Here is a 24,995-nt window from a genome sequence, read left to right on the forward strand (position 1 = left end):
AATTATTGTCTTAGCGTGACGTCATTGTTAGCCGATGAGTGGCCTGTCGACAGGTGTTAGGATGTTTGTCCAGTGTGTCGGTTTTGAATATTGTCAGTCTAGCAGTGTGCCACTAACTGTGAAGCATTCAGTTTTCTTTGCTTTGTAATATTTTTTCTTTCAATTTTTGATTTGTATTGTTTCATTTTGATTTTTCGCTTTGCGTTCAAAATTTCAGTTATTTTCAAGATTTGCGCGACATCTTTGAGACATGTAGCACTGCAATCGGGTACAGTTTTCCAGTCGCATTTTCTCTAATTTTGGCTTCTAGGTTTTTTGTTCTCTGGTTTTCCGGGCAGCTATGTGCTTGTTTCGTGTATGCTTTTTCGAGTCTCTCTTTGCGGGGAGTTTGCCTTGCTTATAGACAGAAGAGAGCCCTTTTCTTAGTTTATATGCTTTGTATTTTGTCGTGTTGCCATGGTTATCTTCCAGTTGATAAACATTCGGTCCTGCACAGGATAGTGTACTGGCCGCAATCCTATATTTATTGTGTCGTAGTGCGTACTATAGTCTAGAATAGACTTCAAATACTTTTATTTTCCATCGATGAGTCCATGATCGGTGTGATATAGTTACTGAAGACACAGTTTGTATGTTTAGTATCAGTTTGTTAAAGACAGACTACTTCAAGCTTGTCACACTAAAATATCTTTTTGTATCTTGTAATCTTGTGTGAGAACGCGTTCATTTTGAAATTTTTTGGCGCTTGCATATTTTATATTTGACCTCCTTTAAGTCAACAACCCTCACTTCTATGAAAATCGGTGCACCTATTTTCATTCTAATCTCATTATGACAACTGCCCTTGCTCTTTGACAAGTACTTCGCACTGTTCAGAATGTGTCGATTAAAATATAAAACTGTAACTATTGAAATATCACTTCTTCAACTAAAAACATCCTAGAAACTACGAAATTTGCCGTGTTTTTCTGGAAAAGACTTGTATTATATAAGTATGTTATATTACTAAATTTATAAATACTAAAATGAGCCATATGACCATGACCATCCTAGAACGTTTAAGCCGAAACACGGGGCGTAAGATAAAAGGGAAATGAGGGGTTAGAACAAATTAAATGATAAATTACCTTTTCTCTCAATACAGCCGCCTCTGACTAGCGGCTCAACTTTTCCATGAAAATACCTCCACACGCTGGTAGACGTTAATCCGATAAAAAACTAAGTTTGATTACCCTTGTTGAACCGAGGTCAAGGACATGTGGAGACCTTTATTTTTATCGAAGTTTCTGGTACTTTTTCCCGCTTAGATGTGTAGAGTGAGGTGACAGGTGAGCGTTGAAAATTAAAATTTTACCTCAGTCTTCTCAGAATACTCTCAAAGACCTAGCCGCGTGCGGGCGCTGTTCGGCCGTCGACGCCAAGCTGCCGCCGGAGAGCAAAAGGCAACCTAAAATGACCGAATCTTTCAGTCTTCTCCCATTAAATGCAAATAAATACACTATTTTGCGGACTAACCTTAAATACAATCGTCTTATTGATCTCTTTCCATAGTACAGCTGCCTTGTGGTTGGTAGACTTTAATTCGATAAAAACTAATAAGGCCACATTCTTTTGCCTATATTACATGCCTCGTATACCCGGGCTCGTATATCGAACGTCGCGCGCTTTATATGATTCAATGGTAACTCGTCGATGACGTCGCGGGCCGCATAGACATCATTGGACTGAAAGTGAACCGGAACTATTTTCAACTTGACAACTTTTTGATGTAAAAATGTTGAAATTTCATGTTTTGCAAAGGAAATCCTGTTTTTGGAAAATTTTGCAGAAAAAATTGATAAACCGCATAACAGTAGTTTAAATATATCATTGCGCCATTCGATGATGAAAATCGTTCCATTTTTAACGGATTTTCGTCTAAGGTGGAAATAAAGCATTTGATTATCATTTGCCAAACAACCTAAATATTTTGAGTGAAAATCGTGTAAGAGAGGCATGTAATAAAAACATTATAGCCCAAACAAGGGACTATGTACCCTCGGGGCAGGAGACCATTTGCCCTCCTTACGTCGGGCAAATGGTCACCTACCCTCGGGCACATAGTCCCATGTTTGGGCTATAATATAACATATTTAGCCAGGAAATAATAATCAGGCATCAGCTCAATATTTCCCCTGAAATTAGTCGAGAATTAAAGTGAGTCTACTCCCAGGAATTGAGTAAAACTGTTCTCCTCTGGTTAACTTGTAAGGTTGATGAACCTGGTTGAGCCAAGTTCAACTGTTAACGATTTGAACAATACAGAAATGGAATATCTGTGAGAAGTTCATATCCATATTCAAAGCAATGGAACAAGTAGTTTGAGATAACATTTCGTGACATAAACTGAAAAAATGCCCAAAATACAAATATATCAATCACTCCTCCATGAAAAAACCCACTAGGGTCATTCCGCGTATGAAATTGCATATCATATTTCAAGGTAATCAGACAAACTGTTTGAGAGATGCACTTTTTACCACAAATGGGAAAAATTCCCTCCAAAACACAAAATTCACCACAATTTGCATAAACTCAACCAAATGGAACCTGTACATCATAATTTCAAACAAATCACACAAGGAGTTTCAGAGAAGAGTTTTGACCAAAAATGTGAAAAATTCACCACAGTTTGAACAAATCTGACTAAAGTCATCCCCAGGAACATGCATACCAGGTTTCAGAGCAATTAGACAAGTGGTTCAGAGATGTTATGACTAAAAAATAGGGAAAATTCCCCTAAAAGTTACAAATATGGAAATTTCACCACAATTTGAAGATACCTAGCTATGATAGCCTATAGAAACCTGCATACCTAGTCTGTTGTTACAGTTTTTGCAATTTGCAGGATTCTGCCCTTTTCACCTCATTTGCATATTTTTGACTCTAACGTTATCATTTGAACAAATTCAATCTCAACCCTTGAGTGCACCTGTACACCAAATACTGAGATGGCAGGTGCTGTGGTTTTTCTCGTTTTTTATTGGGATGGGCATACAAACCCACACACATACATAGATAGATAGATATACAGATGTCGCCAACAGCAGTTCCAGTCATAGCCTCTCAATGTTGTGCTGAAGTTCCCATGCCCTCTACATACTGAAGCCCTAACTCACTGGTCACTCTCTGAATGAAAAAATGAAAATTGATCTACCCTCTCTCAAGAAATCCCCCGCGAACAGTGTTATGCACAAACAACTTCTTGGCTGTCCTAGTACATATATAATAAGATACTTGCAGTCTTATACATCTGGTACCCAAATGAAGCTTGCTGGCACAATATAACATAACAACCTGGAGTTACATTTTGAAATCATTAGAGTTTACACGTTAGCATGTAAACTGTGCACTACTAGTGGATACAAAGTATCTAAGTCTGTGACTGGTAAGCCATTATATATTTCCATTTTATTGAATTGTATGTGCTGGACAGTATTTATGAAAGATTTGGAACTCCTTACAGTAAAATACTGACTTTCAAATCTTGCAAGTCATAGTGACAGCATGACTTCCAAGATGTACATGTAGCTAGTAGTATGGAAAAGGTGGCAAAATGTGCCATCTTGAAAAATGGGGTGGGGTGGGGGTGGGGGAGGGGCAAACCATATGTGGGCCCCTCTACTTTTGAAAGTGGAGAGAATCTGGACACACACACACACACACACACACACACACACACACACACACACACACACTCACATACACTGTATCATGTACAAACACAAACCATAATCTGTTTGCACAGGGCCAAATTTACAATGGTAAATAAATATAAAAATTCATACATTCTCGCTGTCAATTGCTTTCTCTTTTTACCTTTCTTCTTCTGCTTCGATTTCCAAATCTAACAAAAATTATGGTTTGTTTTGGTCATTTTGACACGGTGAAGTACGTTTGTGATGGATTCACTTACAGCTGCACTGGGTACCAATTATTACAACTTTATTAACATTTTCAAGTTTCAATTCTAAAATGATATGATGATGTGTTCAGCTGCAATTTTTGAAATGATTTTGAATCATATCACATCAAACATAAATGCCTGAATAATATGTATAAATGCCAGCAGATATTTCCCTCTTTCACCAAAGAGGTAACTCAAGTTTCTGATTTGATTCAACCAATAGAGGCCCCACTTCTGTAGAGGTGAAAGGTTAAATATCAGAGGCCGTCTGATAGTGAAACATCAAAATATGAAAAAAACAAATGTCTAGGGTAATCACTGAATAAATCTGAGAAGATAAATTTCAACATTCACTAATAAGAGTTGAAAAATGAACCAACTACGGTAGTATAGTAAAACTACAACAAGCAAAACTACACTTAACAAGTACAAAGTTTAGATGAAAAGAATGTTGACAAACATGCAAGAACAAAACAGTTTGACTTATATGAAACGATTTATGATATGATCTGAATAATATGATATGATCTGAATAATAAATATGCCCCATGCAAGCTACATGGTTTACTTTTCAGCACTACTTATGAATTCAGCAACTGTGCTCTCTTCAAGCAAAAACCACGGTTAATGTCCTGTATGAATTCAAGAACTAAGTGAAAAATTACTTGTTTCTAATGCCACTAATGCCAACCAATGGTACTGATAATAATTTAAAATTCAAATGAACAACTGTGTACTTTTAAATCAAACTAAACATCACTGACTTAATTTGCACAAAATCAATGCTGATAGAATGATTGTTATGATGAATTGCAACTGAATTTCAGCCTGTGTTGCAATAAAATGAAAGGCACCTTCATTATTCAAGAATAATTTGTATGAATTCAACTCTGAAAAGTCATTTGACTCTGAATTTAGCAATCTTGTCAATTTCTTTGATCAGCAATCACAATGTTTGTCATTCTAAATTCCAATTATTCTTGGCTCAGCTGTCGACAATTGCTGAGTGTACGAGATGGATGGCCATTTGAGTCTGTTGTCCAGTTTGTGTGTGTGTCAACCTTTGATGGCAGAATGTCTTCTTGCAATTTACTCATCAAATTGCTTTGATACTTACAAATGATGTCTCACTTCAGATTAATCAAATCAGCATAAAATGGACATATTAGAATTGTTGATAATTTTTTCTAATTTTTCATCAAACTTGTTTCTCTTCAAATTGCTTTGCTAATAGTAGCTTTAAAAACTTGCTGTGAAGGTTTCTATGGATAATCTTATTTGGTTGTGGTCAAATGGTCATGAAATTTGCACATTTTGTACTTTTTAAGAGTTTTTCTGTCATTTTGGGTCAAAACATTTTCTTTATAGTGACTGGCCAGATAGCTTTCAAATCTGATGCATAGGGTTATGGGGATAAGTAGGTGTGTCCATGGAGATTATTTTCTTTGAGGTGCATTCCTGACAGATTCCAGGAATGATCTCACTTTTTTCTTTGTTCTATTTGTTAACTGTTGTTTTTTGTCAACATCTTTTAAAATGTTCCAAAGCACTGATTGATTTCTGAATCAATACAAAAGTGACAAACACCATGCCAAATAACAGTGACATCATCACTTTCAAACATCATATTTCAATCTGATCATACTTCCTGTTGGTTTCCATAACCTGCTGTATAGAAGTTCTTCATTAGAAATTTACATCAATCAAACAGGCAAACAATGTCACCAGAACAGACTTTAAACGTCACCTTTTACAATACAGATACCATTTAAAAAATTATCGCGATTGTCTTCGTATTTGCATAGTTTATGAATAGTCTTAACGATACAAGTTTGTTTAAATCAATGAACATTTGAACATCTGGTTGGAGTATGATTGTTAAAGGTATACAGTCACCTGTAATCTAAATATGCCCAAATATGGTCAAAGGGGCATTCCTTGGTATTCAAAATGCCCATGTGAGGGCGCTGTTTTTAAAAAGAGGCCATCCACTGAAAATCTGTGATTGGTTAGATTTTCTTTTTCCATGGTAACTGTGACAACATTGGAACAAGTGACAGTATACCTTTAAAGGTAACTATCAAACTATCTTGACAAAGGAAATGATCAAACCTGCAGAGAAGTGTAACAAACAGTGAGATATAATACTGATGAAGTCTTAGACAGTTTAAAATACAAAACCCTCACCTCATTGCTAATTCAGTGATATGTACACTATTTCTCATAACAAATTACTTGAAGGATAACATTTGTGAGATAAATTGCCCAGAAGAAGATTGTACATTATAACATGCAAACAGTGTATTTTATCTATGTACCGTGTAAAAATATTACAATGATGGAAAAATATTGGTGTACTCTCTTTTTACAAATGCTTATTGCAGATTACTGGTCACTTTTATACAGGCTCAACTTTCTTAACCCTTTTCACCACCAATGGTTTGGCCTAAACCCATTGTTATCAATGGTGAATGTGGACCTGTTTACAGGGAATTGGGGGTGAACTGGTTAAAATATTTTCCTTAATTATTCTTCAATCTCAGCTGAAACTGTTAAACAGTTATCACATCAAATGTGATATATGAAACTTTCTTGAGTCGAAGGGAAACACTGTGGGGTGAGTATTCTGTCACATAGGCTTAAAAGACGAACTGATCACAGTGCAGCAAACCATTTTCATGAACTGAAAATGCTTAGTTTGGCTCTCAAGGCATTTGTAATTTTACAAAATCGATCCAGTTCTAATACTTTCTTCCACAGAATTTTTGTAAAAGTTTCTCAAGGCAAATTAAAGTGGTCAGCTTTATGTTACAATTGATGTTATAAAGTGAACTACAGTCGAAGAATTCTGGATACATATTCTAGATAAAATGTTTCTTTGAATTTACAACTAGATGGTGCAATCCCTACTGACGCTTGAAAAAATATGGAAACCCTTTGCTCTAGAACGTAGTGTTTATTTAGGGGTTCATACTGTCAAAAAGTTTTCACTTTGAATTTGAATTTCCTCAAATTTAAATTGCCAAAACCTTTAAAATCTGAAATATTCTAACCTTTGAAAACTCTATGATTCAGAAAAAGGTTCAAATTTAACCTTCAAAATCATTTTGTTCGCATCCGGGCAACTTTCAAGATTGACAATCACAAACACATCCCTCAAATTCTCTCAGTCACATCGCTGTCCATGGATGAATACTTTCTTGTCAGGTACCACCGCTTGAACCGTGGCGCGGCTAGGAAAACGATGATGGTTACAGCCAGGGTAAGGATGATGGTCAGAATTATAGCCCCGGCTGAAGCTGTGAAAAAGACAACATTCAAGGAATAAGTTGGTCACTGTTATCTTGGCAACAGATTAAATTGTCTTTGTATTTGACGGCTCTGACACTACCCTCTCATTTCATGTGATGTTAACTTTTAAACAGTTTTATCAACTGTCTGCAGAAACATAGCAAACAATGTCATCATACCAGCTCAGAACAAGTAACTGAGAATAATTTAACTGTATTGACTGAGGACAATAAAGTTGTATCAACTCAGAATAATATAATTACAGTGAACCAGAAAGATGAAATCCACATCAACTGACAAAGATGCCTTTGAATCAACTGAGAAAGGTGTTGTCTTATCAACTGAGTTGGTGACACCGTATAGATCAAGAATGATGTTATTATATCAGCTAAGAATCAATTAATCATATCAGCCAAGAAAGATATAATGGTGTGAACTAAGAATGATGTGATGGTATCAACTGCGGATGATATGATGGCACAACAAACATGCAGCAATCGGATTGCCACAAGATATACCAATGTCTTATATAAAAGAAGCAGCTTCCAGTAAATACTTACTTCCTCCACCCTTTGTTTGAGGGCAGCCTTTGCCTGGACAGTTTTGTTCATCAGTATTGTCACCACACTGATCTAAGCCATCACAAATCCAATCAGGATGCATACATATTCCGTTCTTGCATGTAGCATTACACACTGAATCAAAGGAAGAACACAAAATGCAAAAATCTTGTCAAATCAACTCAGAGCTGACTCCTGTAGGAGGACCATCCCTCTTTCAGCTATCTTGGGTCCACAAATACAGGCAAATACAATGTAATCGTTCATGTGGTAAATACTGTCAACATAATTTAGAGAATAACATACAGTGCCAAAAGGTTGGTCCAGATCCGCCATGTTTTTTGGGAAGACTGAAATGGTAACATGAAATGCATGCAAAATATGAATACTTGACTTGGCAATCTCATGTGCAGCACAGCATGTACCGGTACAAGTAACCTAAGAGGGGATTTTTTTCGCTAGAAATGTTAATTCAACACATGCTGCTACAGATGTCAATAAATCTTCAATGGGATGACAAAGCAGCTATACTCACTCTTATAGAGTTGACACATATTTCATGTAAGAAAAAAATCTTTAACTTTCTCACCATGTGTTTTGTAGGAGAATCTAATGGGAAATCCACCAGCATTGCCACTGTCACTCTTGTAGACATATTTCACCCACAGGGAGTTGTAAGTGGATAGAATGCTTGCATCAGTTGAGCCGGTCAAATTGAGCGTCATGTTGCTGGATCTCATGGAGGGACCATCTCTGATCTCAATGTAGTTGCTGTCATGGAAGCCAAAAATCATTCATTTCAAGGTAGAATGTGTCGAGCAGTTAGATATTTTGGTAAAACGACAAAGGGGATGATTGCCAAAATTTGACAAATTTGTAGTTTCTCTCTAATATCTAGAAACTAACAAAATAATCTTTATTGCTGCATTTCAAATATTTCCATGAATTAAAAAAAAAACTAAGGCAGTTTATATTTTTTTGGAAAAAATAACCGAAAACAAAGTGTTAAAGAATGAACTTTTTTCCATTTTTTTCACTCACCTGTCACTTTGTTTCTTGTCGGTGGGAAAATTTAAGTTGACGATGGTGATATTCTTGCTGCGTTCATCCACTGGTGGAATGGTAATGATCCAGATGCAAGTTGTGGAATTCTCAACAGTTTTGGGATAGTCCGGAGTGGAGAAGTTGCCGGATTCACTTGTAAGGTTTCCACCGCATTCTGTCAAGAAAATAAACATATAGTTAATCCACAGTGTAAGTGAAAAGTATTGCACCACACAAAGATGAATTCAGGTAGAATGTACCATGGAGACAGTTGAAGATAATCAAATTCTCACGACACTTTTTCAGATTTGCTTGCTTCTAATGATTTATTCTTTAATCCTGTTGATGAATTTTTTCACCGTTTTGGTTTTGTGAGAGCGAAACGTTTTATTTTACACACAGGGTTAACAAAGTGTATAGCAATTTAGAATTTCAAATACTGGTAAAATTTTATGTAATTTGCTTGGTGACCCCTGATCTTTATTCTTAATTATGAACAAGAGTGGCTAAAAGTTTTCTTGTGAAAAGTGTGAGCACAGTTTGAAAGATTTTGTTTTGAGGTGCATGCTACCTTAATCAGTACCTAACGATCTTTTGAGACTAAAAATTTCACTCTATTCAACTTATAATCACAATATAATTGTTAAACAAAAACAGCAAAACTTGCCTATTAATGCTAAAAGTGTCCCTTATAGATATTTGTCCGTAATAGTTAGGTAAGAAAAATAAAAATGTGTATGCAAATAGGCATGAAAAATCTGTCCTTAACTAAAGGATCGCATAGAAGTTGCACCGACTATAAACGAGGATCATGATCAAATTTTGATGTCACCAGGCAAAAAAAAAGGCAACACAGTATTTACTCCATGGAAATAAAAATTAGTATCCAGATAGTAAAAGCCCTGAGTCTGTGTTGTAAACTAAACTGAACTGTACCTAAATGTAACTTATACCTGCAAAAAATTATCTGGACAGCTGCTCCTCAATTACCTACCCTGGACAATGTACACTTTATGCTATGATTTCTTCAGTATTACCAAGATGTGTGTGCATTATACTGACACTGAATCAGATGAACTGTTATGATTAACCGTATGCAAACTTTGACTAACAGGAAACAGCCCTTCATCATGTGTCATGATTAGCACTCACATAAATATGAAATCTTGGTGATAATGGAAATTTTATTTTCACTAGAGTAGAGGAAGATGGAGGTCAGCTGTCCAGATCACCAAAATCAATATATTATTGATGTTGATATAATCAAGGGTAATTATTGTCACTTTATTTATGGAGTAATTCATTTACAGCTAATCACAAGTTTGCATCACTTCACATTTACACTTTGAAACCATTCCATCAATATTTCTGACCTTCTAAATATGATTAGTATTCACACAAAAAAACCACGAATAAACATTTTCAGGAAAAGATCACCTAAGAATGAAAATCCTACCCCTGAAAGTAGATGTTAATCATTAAATCTTCCACATCACATATGTGCTACAAAGACTTCTGGAAGCATATTTCAATAGATATTAATGAGTACACACATAAAAGAAAGAAATGTTTACTAAGAAATTCATCACAGTGTGTTGGAAGGACTGTAGTGTTTGTATCTGCGAATGTTAAAATAACAAACACTGCAACAAGAAACATAACAACAGAGAGTTAGACAGCCATTATGGGTGTACTTAATAAGAAAACAATTTTAGCAAAGAGAAGCAAATGTTTGCAAGAGTAATGATGTCACAAGTAAGGCTGAATACTTTGGTAACAGCTTCTCACATATCTACAATGACAAACTATTAGAACTATAGATTATATAACAGGTGTTGTGTGACTAAAAGTTGTGATTTGACAAGTGAACACCCTGTGAAGAAAGTAAGCAATTTTATTGAAGAAAGAGTCAAATTTTTTGTCAGTCATTAGTACTAAAAGATCACATAAAGACTACAACCTTTCACAGCTAACACCAAAAGTGATGAACGTAATCATGAAATTATGTGAAGTCTCAATATTAAGTGTAGTATATTGGCGTGAACGACTTACTTGACTCAAAAAATACACAAAACTCTCTGAGCTTTTCTTAACCCATTAAATACAAATTATATGAATTCATCGATGACAAGCACTTGACAACAGCATTTCCAAGAGGGCGCTAAGCAACTTTGCAAATACATGTGCATCGAGCATCTACTTTTTACAACAATAGCACCATAATAGCATGAGAATTACAGATACATGCATTGCTGCAGACAAGTTTATTGTCCATAAAACACACAATGTTGACAAATGTAAGAGTCAAACAATATTCACACAACTCCACATTCTAAAACATGGACATATTGTTTAGATGGAAGTATATTTTTGTGTGAGGCGACGTTATATGCTTGAAGACATCAAGATGACATGTAGATCAAAGGAGTGCCACAGAGATGAATTATGAGATGTCAATTCCTTTGTTTACACATAACTGCTTAACTTACCAAGTAGTGTGTACGAAATATTGTATCCTTGGCTGACACTCAGATCACTGGCATTAGCCAAGCTTGAAAAACTGACCTGGACATCAGTACCACTGAAAATGATGTCATTAGGTGGTACATCACCGGAGTAGTTCCCGATAGCAGTTGCATTGCCGGTATAGTTCAGAATTCTAACTTGGTGTTTGGAATATAAACTGAAACTGTCAAAATACAAATGTGCAAGTTTTCCATCCGGAATGGTTATATTGTGCCAGCACTGGGCATTGAATGGATACTGGTTCGGGAAGTCTGGGGAAAGCAGCTCTCCACTGGCAGATGCAGTCATGGATTTCTGACAACCTGTGATGATAAAATATTAGACATTGAGAAAGTTTAATAGAGTCCTTCTGTGAAATGGAATGATGTCATGGAAGGTGATGCTGTTGCAAGCTGGATTCATGCAGGGTTGGCTGTCGCATTGTGGTGTAAATCCTCAGCATAATTGGGTACGGTGGTGTACATCTGTAGCGATTGGAATGCACAGCGCCGCCAGTGGTGGTAAGGGAGAAAATCGGCAACAATCAGATGCATGCGTATTAAATTTAATGCTTACTGTTCACGTGTTGGTGTCTTCAGTCAAAAGTATATTATACTATTTGTCTATTTTGCTTCATGCCTACGATTCACACTGTCCCCTTTCTGCCAATGGTGGCACAGTGCATTCCAATCGCACCACCATACCCAATTACACTCAACATATTCTTGTTCATGTTCTGGATTTACGTACCATGAGTAATTGAAATGGGGAAATCATAAAGAAGTAAAGAGGATACGGCTCACCATTAACAAAATAGGATGCAAAGACATGTATGCATGTAACTACATTTACTGTGGACACAGTTACTTTGTACACATGCATAGGCTTTGATATTTTCTGCAATTTAACAAGTTAGATGAACTTGTTCTGTTTTACATCTATTGCCATTAATCTCCTATATAGCAGGGTCTTCTAAAACTGCAGCATTGCCTAGCTCTGAGATAACCAATTCTATTTGTTGAGTTTTTGCCATGTACACAGTAGTTATGACAAAGTGTTTACTGCTGGCGCAAATAAACTTGGAACACCGAAGTCCCTATATACATAGGAAAACCGTTGGGAATATCCCTATATCGCCAAGTAATCAGCCAACAGCGGTATCGCTAGTGCATTGGGTCATCTTACACTTTGTTTATCGAAAACACTGCGGGGTGCCCATGCTGTGTCTCATAGACAAAACGCCTTAGCAGAGGCCGTTCATTTTGCGTGAACGATGGTACAATAAAGAATTGACGTTTTGAGTAAAGTTACGTTGGTAAATTTCAATGACCAGGGAACCTACATCTGATTTTAGTCATATTGGCCCGAAACCAACTCGCCCGTTGTTTGAGATTACACGTTCGTTCGTACCGCGTTCCTTGTGTTAAAATTCACATCCCCCTTGCCGATATAGTCTGTAAATATTAATTCTGGATGGTATAATCGAGACTGTCTATGATTTTATCAGTTGGAACAAAAATATTTCGATAGATTGACTAACACAACCAAATTTTAAGCATTTTTCTTCAACTTTAAAAATAAGTCATCGCCTAGACATCGCCGTTTTCGTTGAAAATGCTCCATTTGGCATTAGTCGAATATGAACGCTCAGGTTTACCTTGGCCGTGTACTGCCTGAGAGGTGGCTACTTCTTCAGCTATTTTTTTCAGTTTCGGTAAAGATATCGCCAACTCTTCCTTTCAGTGCTCAGTGCAAGTCTGTTTACGTTTGCAGGAAAAATATATCGTTGGCTCGCCAACAAATTGTCAATGAATTCGGGCGAGTTGGTATCGGGAATCTGGGTGGTTTACCGTTTTGAAGCAAAATGTAGGTTATCAACATCATTGATGATATGCCTTTTTTCTCACCGTGTTGTCTCATTTCTCTGTAATTTTTGGTGATAGCGATTTGAAAATAGTAATTTCTTGTCCGCTGATCGTGGTGATTTGATGTAGCTCACAGAATTTGAAGTACGAAACGTCGACGTCACTGGCTGGGCTGCGGGCCATGCCGCGGGAGATCAGAAAATACATTTTCAAACTTTGGGTCAAACTAAGTTTACGTTCTCGATCGGATAACGTTGAGGTCAAAAAACAAACTTTGCCATAGCGATTAAAATCTGCAGCATTTCAGCGTTCTTTGCAATTGATGATATGATTGAAACATTTTTATTTAGCCTGTCCTTTTTCATCGTACGTTTCTTGAGAATAGTATGTACCCACTTCAATCGGATACCCCTATGAATAATGATATCATCTGTATGACGCACGCAAATAAATGTGATTGAACTATGACTTTCTTGTGTCATGTCAAGGCCGAGACTCGGACACGGTTTACGTCGCCTTTGCCTCTGAGGAGAGGTTTTCAGAAACAAAGCCGAGAAAAGGTCTAGCTTTATCTACGGTTTAGTTTATTCTTCAAAATCACGAAACCGTCGATGGCGACCGTAGAGGTTATGGCCGACAGTTGGATGCTTGTAACAGAGATTCCCCGCCACACCACGCCGTGCGCCAGCAGCAACAAGTCGGACCATCCACGCTCGCGCTTTATTTCAACTTGATAATCAGCTGATACACTGAAATTCTCCGAAAACCGAAACCTTGCCAGTATTAGTTCTCACAGAATTTCGCTATGACATGTCGGACAAAAAAACGTCAAAGCCAGGAAGTTTTACCCAGCAACTCGCACGGCCGATAACGTACCGGTAACGTAGCGGTACCATTGGTTATGTTCACAACCGTCTATTCCTCACTTAGAATACGCATCTACTTTACACCGGTCGACAAACCATAGATCCTCGAGAAACGAGGGTCTATGGACAAACCGGTTTCTTCGAAATGAAATTAGAAATTTAGCGACTTTGAATTTCACTCAAGGAAACACTGTCGCTTTGAATGGAAATTGTCGAAGTACATGCTCGAGATATTACATCGCTCGATGGGTGTAAAACGTGAATAAAGGTTCATGTACAACATATAAGAAAGAGACGCACATTGTAAACCTCAACGTAAGCTGATCACTTTATAAAAATGAAAGTTAAAAATACAGATTTAACCACAATGCCGGGCGTAATTTACAATTTTTGTGAGATAGTGGAAATGACGGCATTTATGATGACACGCCTGCACAACGAAACGAAGCCAAACGATAGCGAGCTCAATGACAACACCTACCGTTTTCTCACCTACACTCTTTCTTCATTTTGAGGGAAAGTCTGTCAAAACGGTTGCTTCAACAGGTTCCCTGCTCATCGAAATTTACCCAAGTAACTTTACTCAAAACGTCAATCCTTTCTTGTACCATCATTCACGCAAATTGAACGGCCTCTGCTATGGCTTTTTGTCTATGAAACACATGCAGTATGGGCACCCCGCAGTGTTTTCGATAAACAAACTGTAAGATGATCTAACTCACTAGCGATACCGCTTTGGCTAATCACTTGGCGATATAGGGATATCGCCAGCGGTTTTCCTATGTATATAGGGACTTCGGTGTTCCAAGTTTATTTGCGCCAGCAACTTTATCATTACACTGGATTGCTGCACTATTCCTTTTATGGTTTGCAACTTGGCTTGTGGGCTGGTTTTGTATTATGTGTAATTCTGTTCAGCAACAATAATGATTTCTGAACTATTAGCTGATCATACCTCCATGAAGTCTATACATGGCTGAGAATATTGTTCCATCATTGGTGCCTTTACTGTCTTGACGGTATTCAACAAACATTGGGCCTGCACTGTGATTGGTGGAGAAGATGATTGGCGTTTTATGCAGAGTGCTGTCTATCTTTGCGATAAGGGGATCGCTTGCACTCAGTCCATGGTAAACTGAGATGGAACTATTGGAACTCATTTGGATTTGGGAAATCATGAGACCTAAAACACCATCTGAAAAAAAGTAAAATTTTCAAGTTTTATAGCGATGTTTTGCAAAATTACTTTATATATGGTAATGTGTAATATACATGTATGCATCTGTACTAATATATTGGCTACAAACCAGAAGCACCTGGATTACAAACCCTAATGGCACATCATGTTTTCAAGAGCCTTGGCTGATGTGGTAGCTTGGCTGATCAGCTGGGAATAGAAGATATTGAATTACAAGCTCAAAGCTGATGTCTGTGTTCTGTAAATCCAGCTGCTTACTTGAATGAGTTACTGGCATAGAGGAATTTTACATGGAATTTTTTAAAAATATTGTAGCACAACTGAAATTAGAATGTTTTTATGAGAACTCTGACACATTGATAAGCTTCTTCACCGCTGTAATATTATCCAATTTTATTTACTAACCAGACAAAAGTTTAGAATCAAAATCATAGTTCCTGAGAATAAAAGACTTCAACATGAGCATGACCCTGCATTTTGACATTGCTACAAAACTGAAAGTGACAAAGAAGCTTACCTTGAGGTGGATTTATTGACCAACTGCAGGTTTTGCTAGCCTGACTTTCATTCAGACTGAAAGTATTTGAAGAATCAGTATAGCTAACATGGTAACCTAGACGACAAGAAATGAAATATACATTGCTTTGTCATAAAATGCCTGGACACGTTACTGATTCATAAATAAAGAGTCTTTACAATGAAGCAACAAAATTGCTTCAAAGACAACTTCAACAAAAGCAACTATTTTAAGAAATTGTTATAACTTGATTCTACAGAGTCGCAAGAATTTAAAAATCGTTTTAAAGTTTTGTGAATATCTGTTGTGTACAACTTGTGTCTCAAGATCACCTCACTTTTGACCTTTGACCCTGAATTCATTGTCACATTTACAGAGACCGTTCTGAAGTTAGCTCACAAGAGGTGGCCACGAGAGATCAACTAACCGAGAGTTTGGTACGTGAACTTAATCGGAAATCCTGATGTTGCACCAACATTCTCAAAATGATACTTCACAAACAGGTAATTGTATGTGGAGAAAATTCTTGTGGACGTCGCCTTGGACTCACTGACTTGAATGATATCAGATCGCAGAGATGGCCCATCACGGATTTCAATGAAGTTGCTGTGAAAGAGATTCATAGTAAATATGTAGATATCATTCCAAAAAAGGATCACAGCTTGATTTATGTTCTAGTGACACTGGCAATTTGTTCAATTCAAATCTCATCCCTTGTTTTGTTCATTTACAGTTATTTATTAAACACAAATTAAATTTTTTGAGGATTCATGATAAGCAAACTCCTGGCAAAGATCTCATTATAATCCATAGTATCAGCATAATCCTTGATTAACACACATCTGACATCCTTAAACATCTGATAAACATGGCAAAATGAAGTAGACTTAAACCAAGTATAGATGCGTACGTTTTTGTCTGCTTGCTAGCTTCTTCTGTTTGAAACATTAGTTGAACCACTGTTGGAGCACCGTTCTGCTGAGGAACACTTATGATCCATATGCAGGTTGATGAATTGCTAACAGCTTTAGGATAGTTGGGTGTTGAGAACTCAGCTGACGAACTTGTCAAATTGCCTCCACAATCTATGAAATAATTTTGTGTTATCACGATACAGCATAGACACTAGCAGTGTCTATAGGGAACAATGAGTTATTGTCGTCATAGTTAACAAAAAGTTCACTTTTCACCCAAGGTTTTTCTATTGGAAAAAAGTGTTGGTGAAAAGTTAAATGATAGTGTGACTCTGGGTCATGTTGTAAATGCTTCACTTATAAGAGCATCCATAAACTTGGATAAGCTTGGTGTCTTACTGTCTGGGCATCATCTTTGCAAAACCACCTGGGCAGAACCTAAATGTTAAAATATTCTCATTAATTTTCAATAGTGATATTTGAGAGTTAGCTCTGGTGTTGTTGTTAGAATCAAATCAGTTAGCTAAGTTGATTAATTAGAGTGACATTACAACTGCATGGCAATACACCACTTTTGTGGGATGTACCATATTGTCAAACCTGACATTTTCAAATAGAGTTCAGATGTTCACACACAGTACTTGTATATTCTACATAACACGCTGAGGAAAGTATAAAAAATGAGTATTAGTGATAAACAAGATGAAAGGTCACACACTAACAGCCCTTTTCCTAGATAAATTTTTTAAATATTTTGTTCTATGTTTTGACTACAGTAACTAGTTCCAATCCCTGAAACCTATTGAAATGACCTGTTTTCAACAAGTGAGTACAGGCCATTTATCTCATGCTTTCTTGAAGTCAGGATGTGAATTCCTGTCTTGACAGTTGTTGATAAATTAGGATGCACACCACACATTTACAGGATGTTTTGATGAATGAAATTTCAGTATGGGTATTTCAGTATATTTCAGGGCATTGGCAAACAAATCTAGTTTATACACAGAACAAAATTCTGAAAAATTATCAAGTTGCTGCCAATTGAGGTCTCCACACAACACTCACAAAGTCTTCGTTAACCCAGAAGTCTTCTCCTGTGGTAGTGTTTTTTTTCTGGCAGTTAGAGGTCAAAGACACTGAGAAAGAAATCACAGGCATGAGTATTGGTGAGCATTAGAAGTTAGAACAGTTGACATGTTTTAAGTGAGAGAGATTTCATAAGTCATCATCACTTTTTTTAATCCATGCATTCTACATCACAACAGGCATGTTATGACGACTTATATCTATACCTAAAACTGACAAGAAAAGAGTTAGATATTATTAAACATTCACATTATCTTTTAAACATTTAGCAATCCATATTGAAATATACTAGTAACTGACAGAGTATCAAAAACTAGTGCTGCAAAAAAACAAAACAGAAGTCTCACTGGCATTGCTGATGTATCTGTTAATTATTAATTACATCTATAATTCAAAACATATTTTCATCATTTCCTGCACAGCTTAAATACATAATGTGATTGGCTCTCATGACTTAAGGTAGAACGCACCTCGGGGACAGACATTCGGACTCTCAAACTTTTACAGTTCTCTTCTGATATACCACATGTGGGGGTTCATTTTAAAGCTCTTGGTGAAAGAAAACTTTTCACCGGCTTAGTTTTTTGAAATTCAAAAATTTTTATTTTTCACCATAGAGTTAACACAGGGATGGCGGCCATTTTGAATTTCTAATATCGGTAAATCTTGGGTTATTTGTTTCTCCAGTACCAAAATTTGCACGGTGACCCCCTATTTTTATTCTTGATTTTGAAAGAGAATGATCGAAAGATTCCTTGAGGAAAGTTTGAGCAAAAGTTTAAGTCTTTCACTTTCGAGGTGCATATTACCTTAAGAGTGATCCATCTGAAATGAAAGTTACATATGTCAAACACCAATGCATGTACAAATTTACTTTGCAATGACTTGGACACCAGCAAAGAATTGATGACTGCACGATGCAATAAAAGTATACCTGGCCAGCAGGCTAGTAAAGAAATGTGTTAATATGATTTCACCATAAAGTGAATGAAATGAAGCATCGTTTTACTTACACTTAAATTCTTTCAATACTATTCTTCAAAAGGCTATACCGTAAAATTCTGTGACTTACCAAGTAGTGTGTATGAGATATTGTATCCTTGAGCGACATTCAAATCGCTGGCATCCGCCAAGCTTGAAAAACTGACCTGGAGATCAGTACCACTGAAAATGATGTCATTAGGTGGTACATTGCCGGAGTAGTTCCCGATAGAAGTTGAACCGTTGGTGTTATCCAGAACTGTGACTTGGTGTTTGGAATACAAACTGAAACTGTCAAAATACAGGTGGGCAAGTTTTCCATCCGGAATGGTCATTTTGTGCCAGCACTGGGCATTGAATGGATACTGGTTCGGGAATTCTGGAGAGTGCAGCTCTCCACTGGCTGACACAGTCATGGAATTCTGACAGCCTGTAAGGGCAAAGGAAAGGCTATGTAAATCTTTGACAAATCAGAAGGGAACAAAGAAGAAATTTTCAGTCTTGCCATAAAAACTATACTATACATAGAAACATACTAATGGTAAAGTCCCCAACAAATTTCTCCCTTCATTTAAATCCTCCATTGTAGTGAATCAAAGAAATTTAAGATTTTTTTTTAGTCATAATTTATTATGAGTAGTCAACTGCAATTATGGCTGCATCTTTAAAAATCCAAAATCACATGTCTTAGCTGTAAAAGACTTTAAATGTGCTACAACATATTATTTGTTAAAAAATATTTCATAGCCACAGATTTGGAAAGAGGTTAAGAGATTGAAGCTAAAGTACCATTCCTTGTGTTTACTATCTATTTTTGAGTGAGTTAGGGATGTTAGGGAAACAGAAAGTAATTTTGTATTGGTAAAATGTGCTAACTTGTGGGCTTAGTCTCAGATCTAGAAGCATGTCTGAGACCTATTTTTAATTTTAATACCATATTTCCAGCAGAACTGCTGATCAGCATAGACAGAGTGGTAATGGAATTTGCACAAAGTATCATTAAGATCTGTCCATGAGGATTTAACGTCAAATTTTTGGAACACACTTTGACAGATCGAAAACTGGATGTAAAAGATTAGGTTAGGTCAGCTCAAAAGTCTGACTGTAGATGTAGGTTTTATAAAATGAAAAAGTTATGGAAAGATATATAAAAGTAAAGTCATGTGAGTGAATGTGACAAATCTAGCTACCTCCTTGCAGTTTGTAGGAGGCCACAAACACCATGTTGGTACCATTCGTATGTTTGGTGTTGTTATATTCCACAAGCAGTGGGCCGGCACTATGACCACTTGAGAAGATGACCGGAGTTTTATGAAGAGATTTGTCGACCTTTGCAATGATAGGATCACCTGAGCTCTCTCCATAGTGCACATTGATGGTGTCCGATTCGTCAGCCATTTTGATTTCTGAAATAACTAGAGACAATACTCTAGCTGAAGCAGAAAGACGAATCTACGTCAGTTATGATAATGTTATTATCACTTTTAAAAGTTATAATTCATTTCTTTTTCTTTGTCAACATCAGGTTTTGTCAAGGTTTCCAATTCGAATTCTTGAACTATGACATGTTCACTATATGACAAACAAATTGGTAAATTCTCATCACTTATTTGAATAGGTCAACCATTTTGTCAAAGTTTGATGAAATGTGAGGCTGATCCTTGCCCAGCTACCATATGTCTTATGCCTATTGTAGGTAATAGATCTTGACTCCATCTACCATGCAATAGTCACATGACCATCACATGGTATGCATATGCTAAGTTGAAGGTACTGCACATACACGTATCAGATGGCTTGATGGTCCAGCTGCACATGGATGAATCTGTCAGAACTGACCCATTGAGGGAGAATGTGCCAGTTGAATCCAGGTAAGTTCCATGGCAACCTGTCAATGAAATAAATTATCATTGACACATCATTATGATATAGGACAGAGTTATCTTATGCTTTCTGATCTGCTGCAGTATTATACATAAAGAAAAGACACACATAAGGAGCATTAAAGTAAACTGCAAATACTTGTACTGGTAATTTGAAATCAATGTTTTGACTATATAGGTCGCATGCAAAGACTTCCTACAGGTCCCTCTAATCCTTGGCTTTTGGTCAGTAGAATGTACATTTAGCATGTTTATGTTTTTAAAGCCGAACCAAAAACTAACCCTACGCTTTTCCCTGAACCAATTTATCCCTGGATTGATGTAATTATTATCAGGAATGCCCCCAAAATGAAATGTATTCAAGGTTCAAGGGGACCTAAAGGAAGTCTTGCCTATAAGGTATGTACTCATTACCTGGTTCAATTACACTGAATTGACCAGAGACTGTGTCATTTCCCTGTAACCCTTCCATAACAAGGAATACATTCTGCCCATTGGAGTAAACAGAGTTGCAAGCAAACATTGGTCCGATGAACTGAGCAAGCATAGGATCGAGGGCGCTGTTTCCATCGTAGAATGTCAAACTGGATCCATTTGATAGGTAGCACTCAGGGAACAGCAACTCCACTTGGTTGTCATTCACAGTCTGATAATCTGGGGCAGTTGAAAAGCGGTACAACTGTGTTGCAAAATCAGCTGGTTTATCTACTTTGAATGGTGTATGAGGCATTGGCTGGAAGTATTGTCTCCCATAGGCTGTAAAATGAAAGCAAGGCAAGGGATGTTATTACAGTTGTGCTCAGGTTTTGTAATGAAAGACCCATGAGCAAAAAACTAATTGATTACATGGCTGAAAGGTATATACGGTATTAAGTCTAAAGGAAGCTACAGCCATTGGTCCTCATTTCATTTTCACACTTGGAAAGGTGTCAAAAACCAAAACAAAAGAGAGGTAAAACTAGATTTTCAGTGGTCAAATTACTCAAATACTATAATATTTTCATATATGTCACTATGAAAAAACAATGAACAGTACAGTTTATATGCAGAATATGTCAGTCTACTGGAACAATATGCTTTTTTTCCTTGAGACATGTGGTATATAATGTGTCATCTTTATAAAATTGAAAATTGCTATCAGTATTATAAATAGACGTACCCAAAGAAAGACACAATAAATTCTGATTTGATCTATCCTTTGAAGGTGTATAGAACATATTGGCAATGAAGTTCACACTGTAATATTAGATCTTGGGATTGAAAAACATGCCTTTACGTTTTACTGCTCAGCTGCACCAAAGGGGAAGCAATCCTGTTTTCTGGAGTAGGATATTTCATACCATATGGCACAAACATACCACCAGCTTGTTTAACAGACTTATATAATTTTGCTGAATGCTTTCATTGTTGGGGATTAGATTCTCTAAAAAACCTCACCATATCACTCTTCCACTGCCACTGCAGTTTAACCCTTAATGATTAGAGTGAGTCATGGCCAAGCTTGATAAGCTGGTGTAGCCATTTTGCTGCACAATACCTGACTTGCTCTTTTGACATTGTTAGGCTAAATCATATCATTGACAGCACATCACTCAGGGCATATCATTGAAGGCACATCACTCAGGGCATGTTATAGCGGGTACATCACTCAGAGCATATCATTGAAGGCACATCACTCAGAGCATATCATTGATGGCACATCACTCAGAGCATATCATTGACAGCACATCACTCAGGGCATATCATTGAAGGCACATCACTCAGGGCATGTTATAGCGGGTACATCACTTGGGGCATGTTACTGAGGGTACATCATTTGGGGCATGTTACTGAGGGTACATCATTTGGGGCATGTTACTGAGGGTACATCACTTGGGGCATGTTACTGAGGGTACATCATTTGGGGTATATTAGTGAGGGTACATCATTTAGGGTATGTTACTGAGGGTACATCACTTGGGGCATGTTACTGAGGGTACATCATTTGGGGCATGTTACTGAGGGTACATCATTTGGGGCATGTTACTGAGGGTACATCATTTGGGGTATATTAGTGAGGGTACATCATTTAGGGTATGTTACTGAGGGTACATCACTTGGGGCATGTTACTGAGGGTACATCATTTGGGGCATGTTACTGAGGGTACATCATTTGGGGCATGTTACTGAGGGTACATCACTTGGGGCATGTTACTGAGGGTACATCATTTGGGGCATGTTACTGAGGGTACATCATTTGGGGCATGTTACTGAGGGTACCGGTACATCATTTGGGGTATGTTACTGAGGGCACATCATTTGGGGCATGTTACTGAGGGAACATCATTTGGGGCATGTTACTGAGGGTACATCATTTGGGGCATGTTACTGAGGGTACATCATTTGGGGTATGTTACTGAGGGCACATCATTTGGGGCATGTTACTGAGGGTACATCATTTGGGGCATGTTACTGAGGGTACATCATTTGGGGCATGTTACTGAGGGTACATCATTTGGGGCATGTTACTGAGGGTACATCATTTGGGGCATGTTACTGAGGGTACATCATTTGGGGCATGTTACTGAGGGTACATCATTTGGGGTATGTTACTGAGGGTACATCACTTGGGGCATGTTACTGAGGGTACATCATTTGGGGCATGTTACTGAGGGTACATCATTTGGGGTATGTTACTGAGGGCACATCATTTAGGGTATGTTACTGAGGGCATATTATTTGGGGACACACCACTCAGAGCACATCACAGAGGGCTTATTACTATGGGCATATCACTGAAGACATTATTGAGGGTAAATCACTTGGGGGACATCACTGGGGGCATGTTATTAGGGGCACATCACTTAGGGAACATCATTGACGGCACAGAGCTTAGGGTATGTCACAGTCCCTCTATCCACCGGTCTGGAAACGTGGCTGGTTTCTTTGTGACACTCCGTGATATGAACAAACACACGATTTACACCTTAAACAAAGGACACTGACAATGTTCAACTGGCCGTTATATCGATGTCGCTACCCCACGATCCTATGACAGCCGCAATGTGATCGTTCAAAAACATGACGTTTGTGGGTTGTTATTTTCAGAATATCACAAAACATTACAACTTGTTCCCTTTAGAAACACTAAACAATTTATTTTTTCATTAAATGGGTAACGTTGCCCCTCTAGATAAAGCTTGAAAGGGACCACACATTATGGTTGCATTATGATCACGATCGAAAAACAAAATGGCCACGCACTGTTCGCAAGTGTCATGGACTATTGCCCGAAATCAAGACAGGCAAAATCAGCTGAATATTAACATCGACAGCTGAGTAGTTCATTACCAACTTGTTATTGTGTTGACATGATAGCATTTTGTAAAAGGTATTTACTGTGCCTGAGCGCGAGCGTATGTATCGAGAGTTCGCCATATTGACGCTACATGGGAAAATATGTGAATAAAATCTACGTGCATTTCTCAGCAGTTGTCGTTCCTATTCTGCTCAGTTAACAGACATAATTTCACAGAATATTACACAGAAAACATATTTAGATCATATTTGGAGGCACTGACAACTAGCATTGCAAGAGAAAGGGATGACAAAGTTTCCGGTGTGTTTCCAGCCGTGCCTGAGCAAGCGTACGTATCGAGAGTTCGCCATATTGACGCTGCATGGGAAAATGTGCGACCACACAACTAAAATCTACATGCATTTCTGCAGTTGTCTTACCTATATTCTGTTCAGTTAACAGACATGATTTCATATAGAATATTACACAGAAAACATATTTAGATCATATTTGGAGACACTGACTACTAGCATTGCAAGAGAAAGGGACCACAAATTTTCCGGTGTGATTCCAGCCATTGCTTGTGCTACGTACGTCAACACACTCGCAGCGGTCAACCCCAGAAATTATCGCACACTATCATCATTTATGATGGGATAAGGATCACGAAAAACACACACCGTTTCAGGATATGATAATTTCTGTCTTCGTGTCGTAGATAGACGCAGAGAACACTTAATAGAGCCAAAAACAGCGAAAATTCGAGAAAAGCGTACACACAATCGGGGACTGTGGCATGCAGGACAAACCCAAGCTACGCATTATCACGTGACTGGCCCTCGTATCGCGGTTCGGCTGTGCGGTCTAGGTGATTGACACCTTTACAATAGGCGTTTCCAGACCGGTGGATAGAGGGACTGTGGGTATGTTTTATAGGCAGAGACTAGAAGCAGCATAGTCAACAAGGTACTTTGAGAAAGCCTACCGGTATGTACTTCTGGGAACACTTTGGTATGATCGGTAGGGACGAACTTTAACCTGGTTTAACAGTTGTTCTACGCC

General features: G+C 37.6%; 1 protein-coding gene across 1 annotated transcript in view; it reads right to left on the minus strand.

Moving 5' to 3' along the window:
- Nucleotides 1-3,967: 3,967 nt before the first annotated feature.
- Nucleotides 3,968-24,995, minus strand: part of LOC139152621 (cubilin-like) — a 45,402-nt gene continuing 24,374 nt past the window's right edge. Inside the window, exons 9-21 of the mRNA XM_070725865.1 lie at nt 21,071-21,412; nt 20,557-20,661; nt 19,964-20,206; nt 18,865-19,203; nt 16,703-16,877; nt 16,220-16,398; nt 15,793-15,888; nt 15,033-15,272; nt 11,331-11,669; nt 8,839-9,016; nt 8,387-8,568; nt 7,798-7,932; nt 3,968-7,245 (exon numbers count right to left, since the gene is read on the minus strand). Of these exons, the coding sequence (XP_070581966.1) occupies nt 7,103-7,245; nt 7,798-7,932; nt 8,387-8,568; nt 8,839-9,016; nt 11,331-11,669; nt 15,033-15,272; nt 15,793-15,888; nt 16,220-16,398; nt 16,703-16,877; nt 18,865-19,203; nt 19,964-20,206; nt 20,557-20,661; nt 21,071-21,412 (2,696 nt within the window). The 3' untranslated portion in view covers nt 3,968-7,102. The remainder of the gene's footprint in view (nt 7,246-7,797; nt 7,933-8,386; nt 8,569-8,838; nt 9,017-11,330; nt 11,670-15,032; nt 15,273-15,792; nt 15,889-16,219; nt 16,399-16,702; nt 16,878-18,864; nt 19,204-19,963; nt 20,207-20,556; nt 20,662-21,070; nt 21,413-24,995) is intronic.

Source organism: Ptychodera flava, chromosome 16 (genome assembly GCF_041260155.1).
Source record: "Ptychodera flava strain L36383 chromosome 16, AS_Pfla_20210202, whole genome shotgun sequence".
Lineage (NCBI taxonomy): Eukaryota > Metazoa > Hemichordata > Enteropneusta > Ptychoderidae > Ptychodera > Ptychodera flava.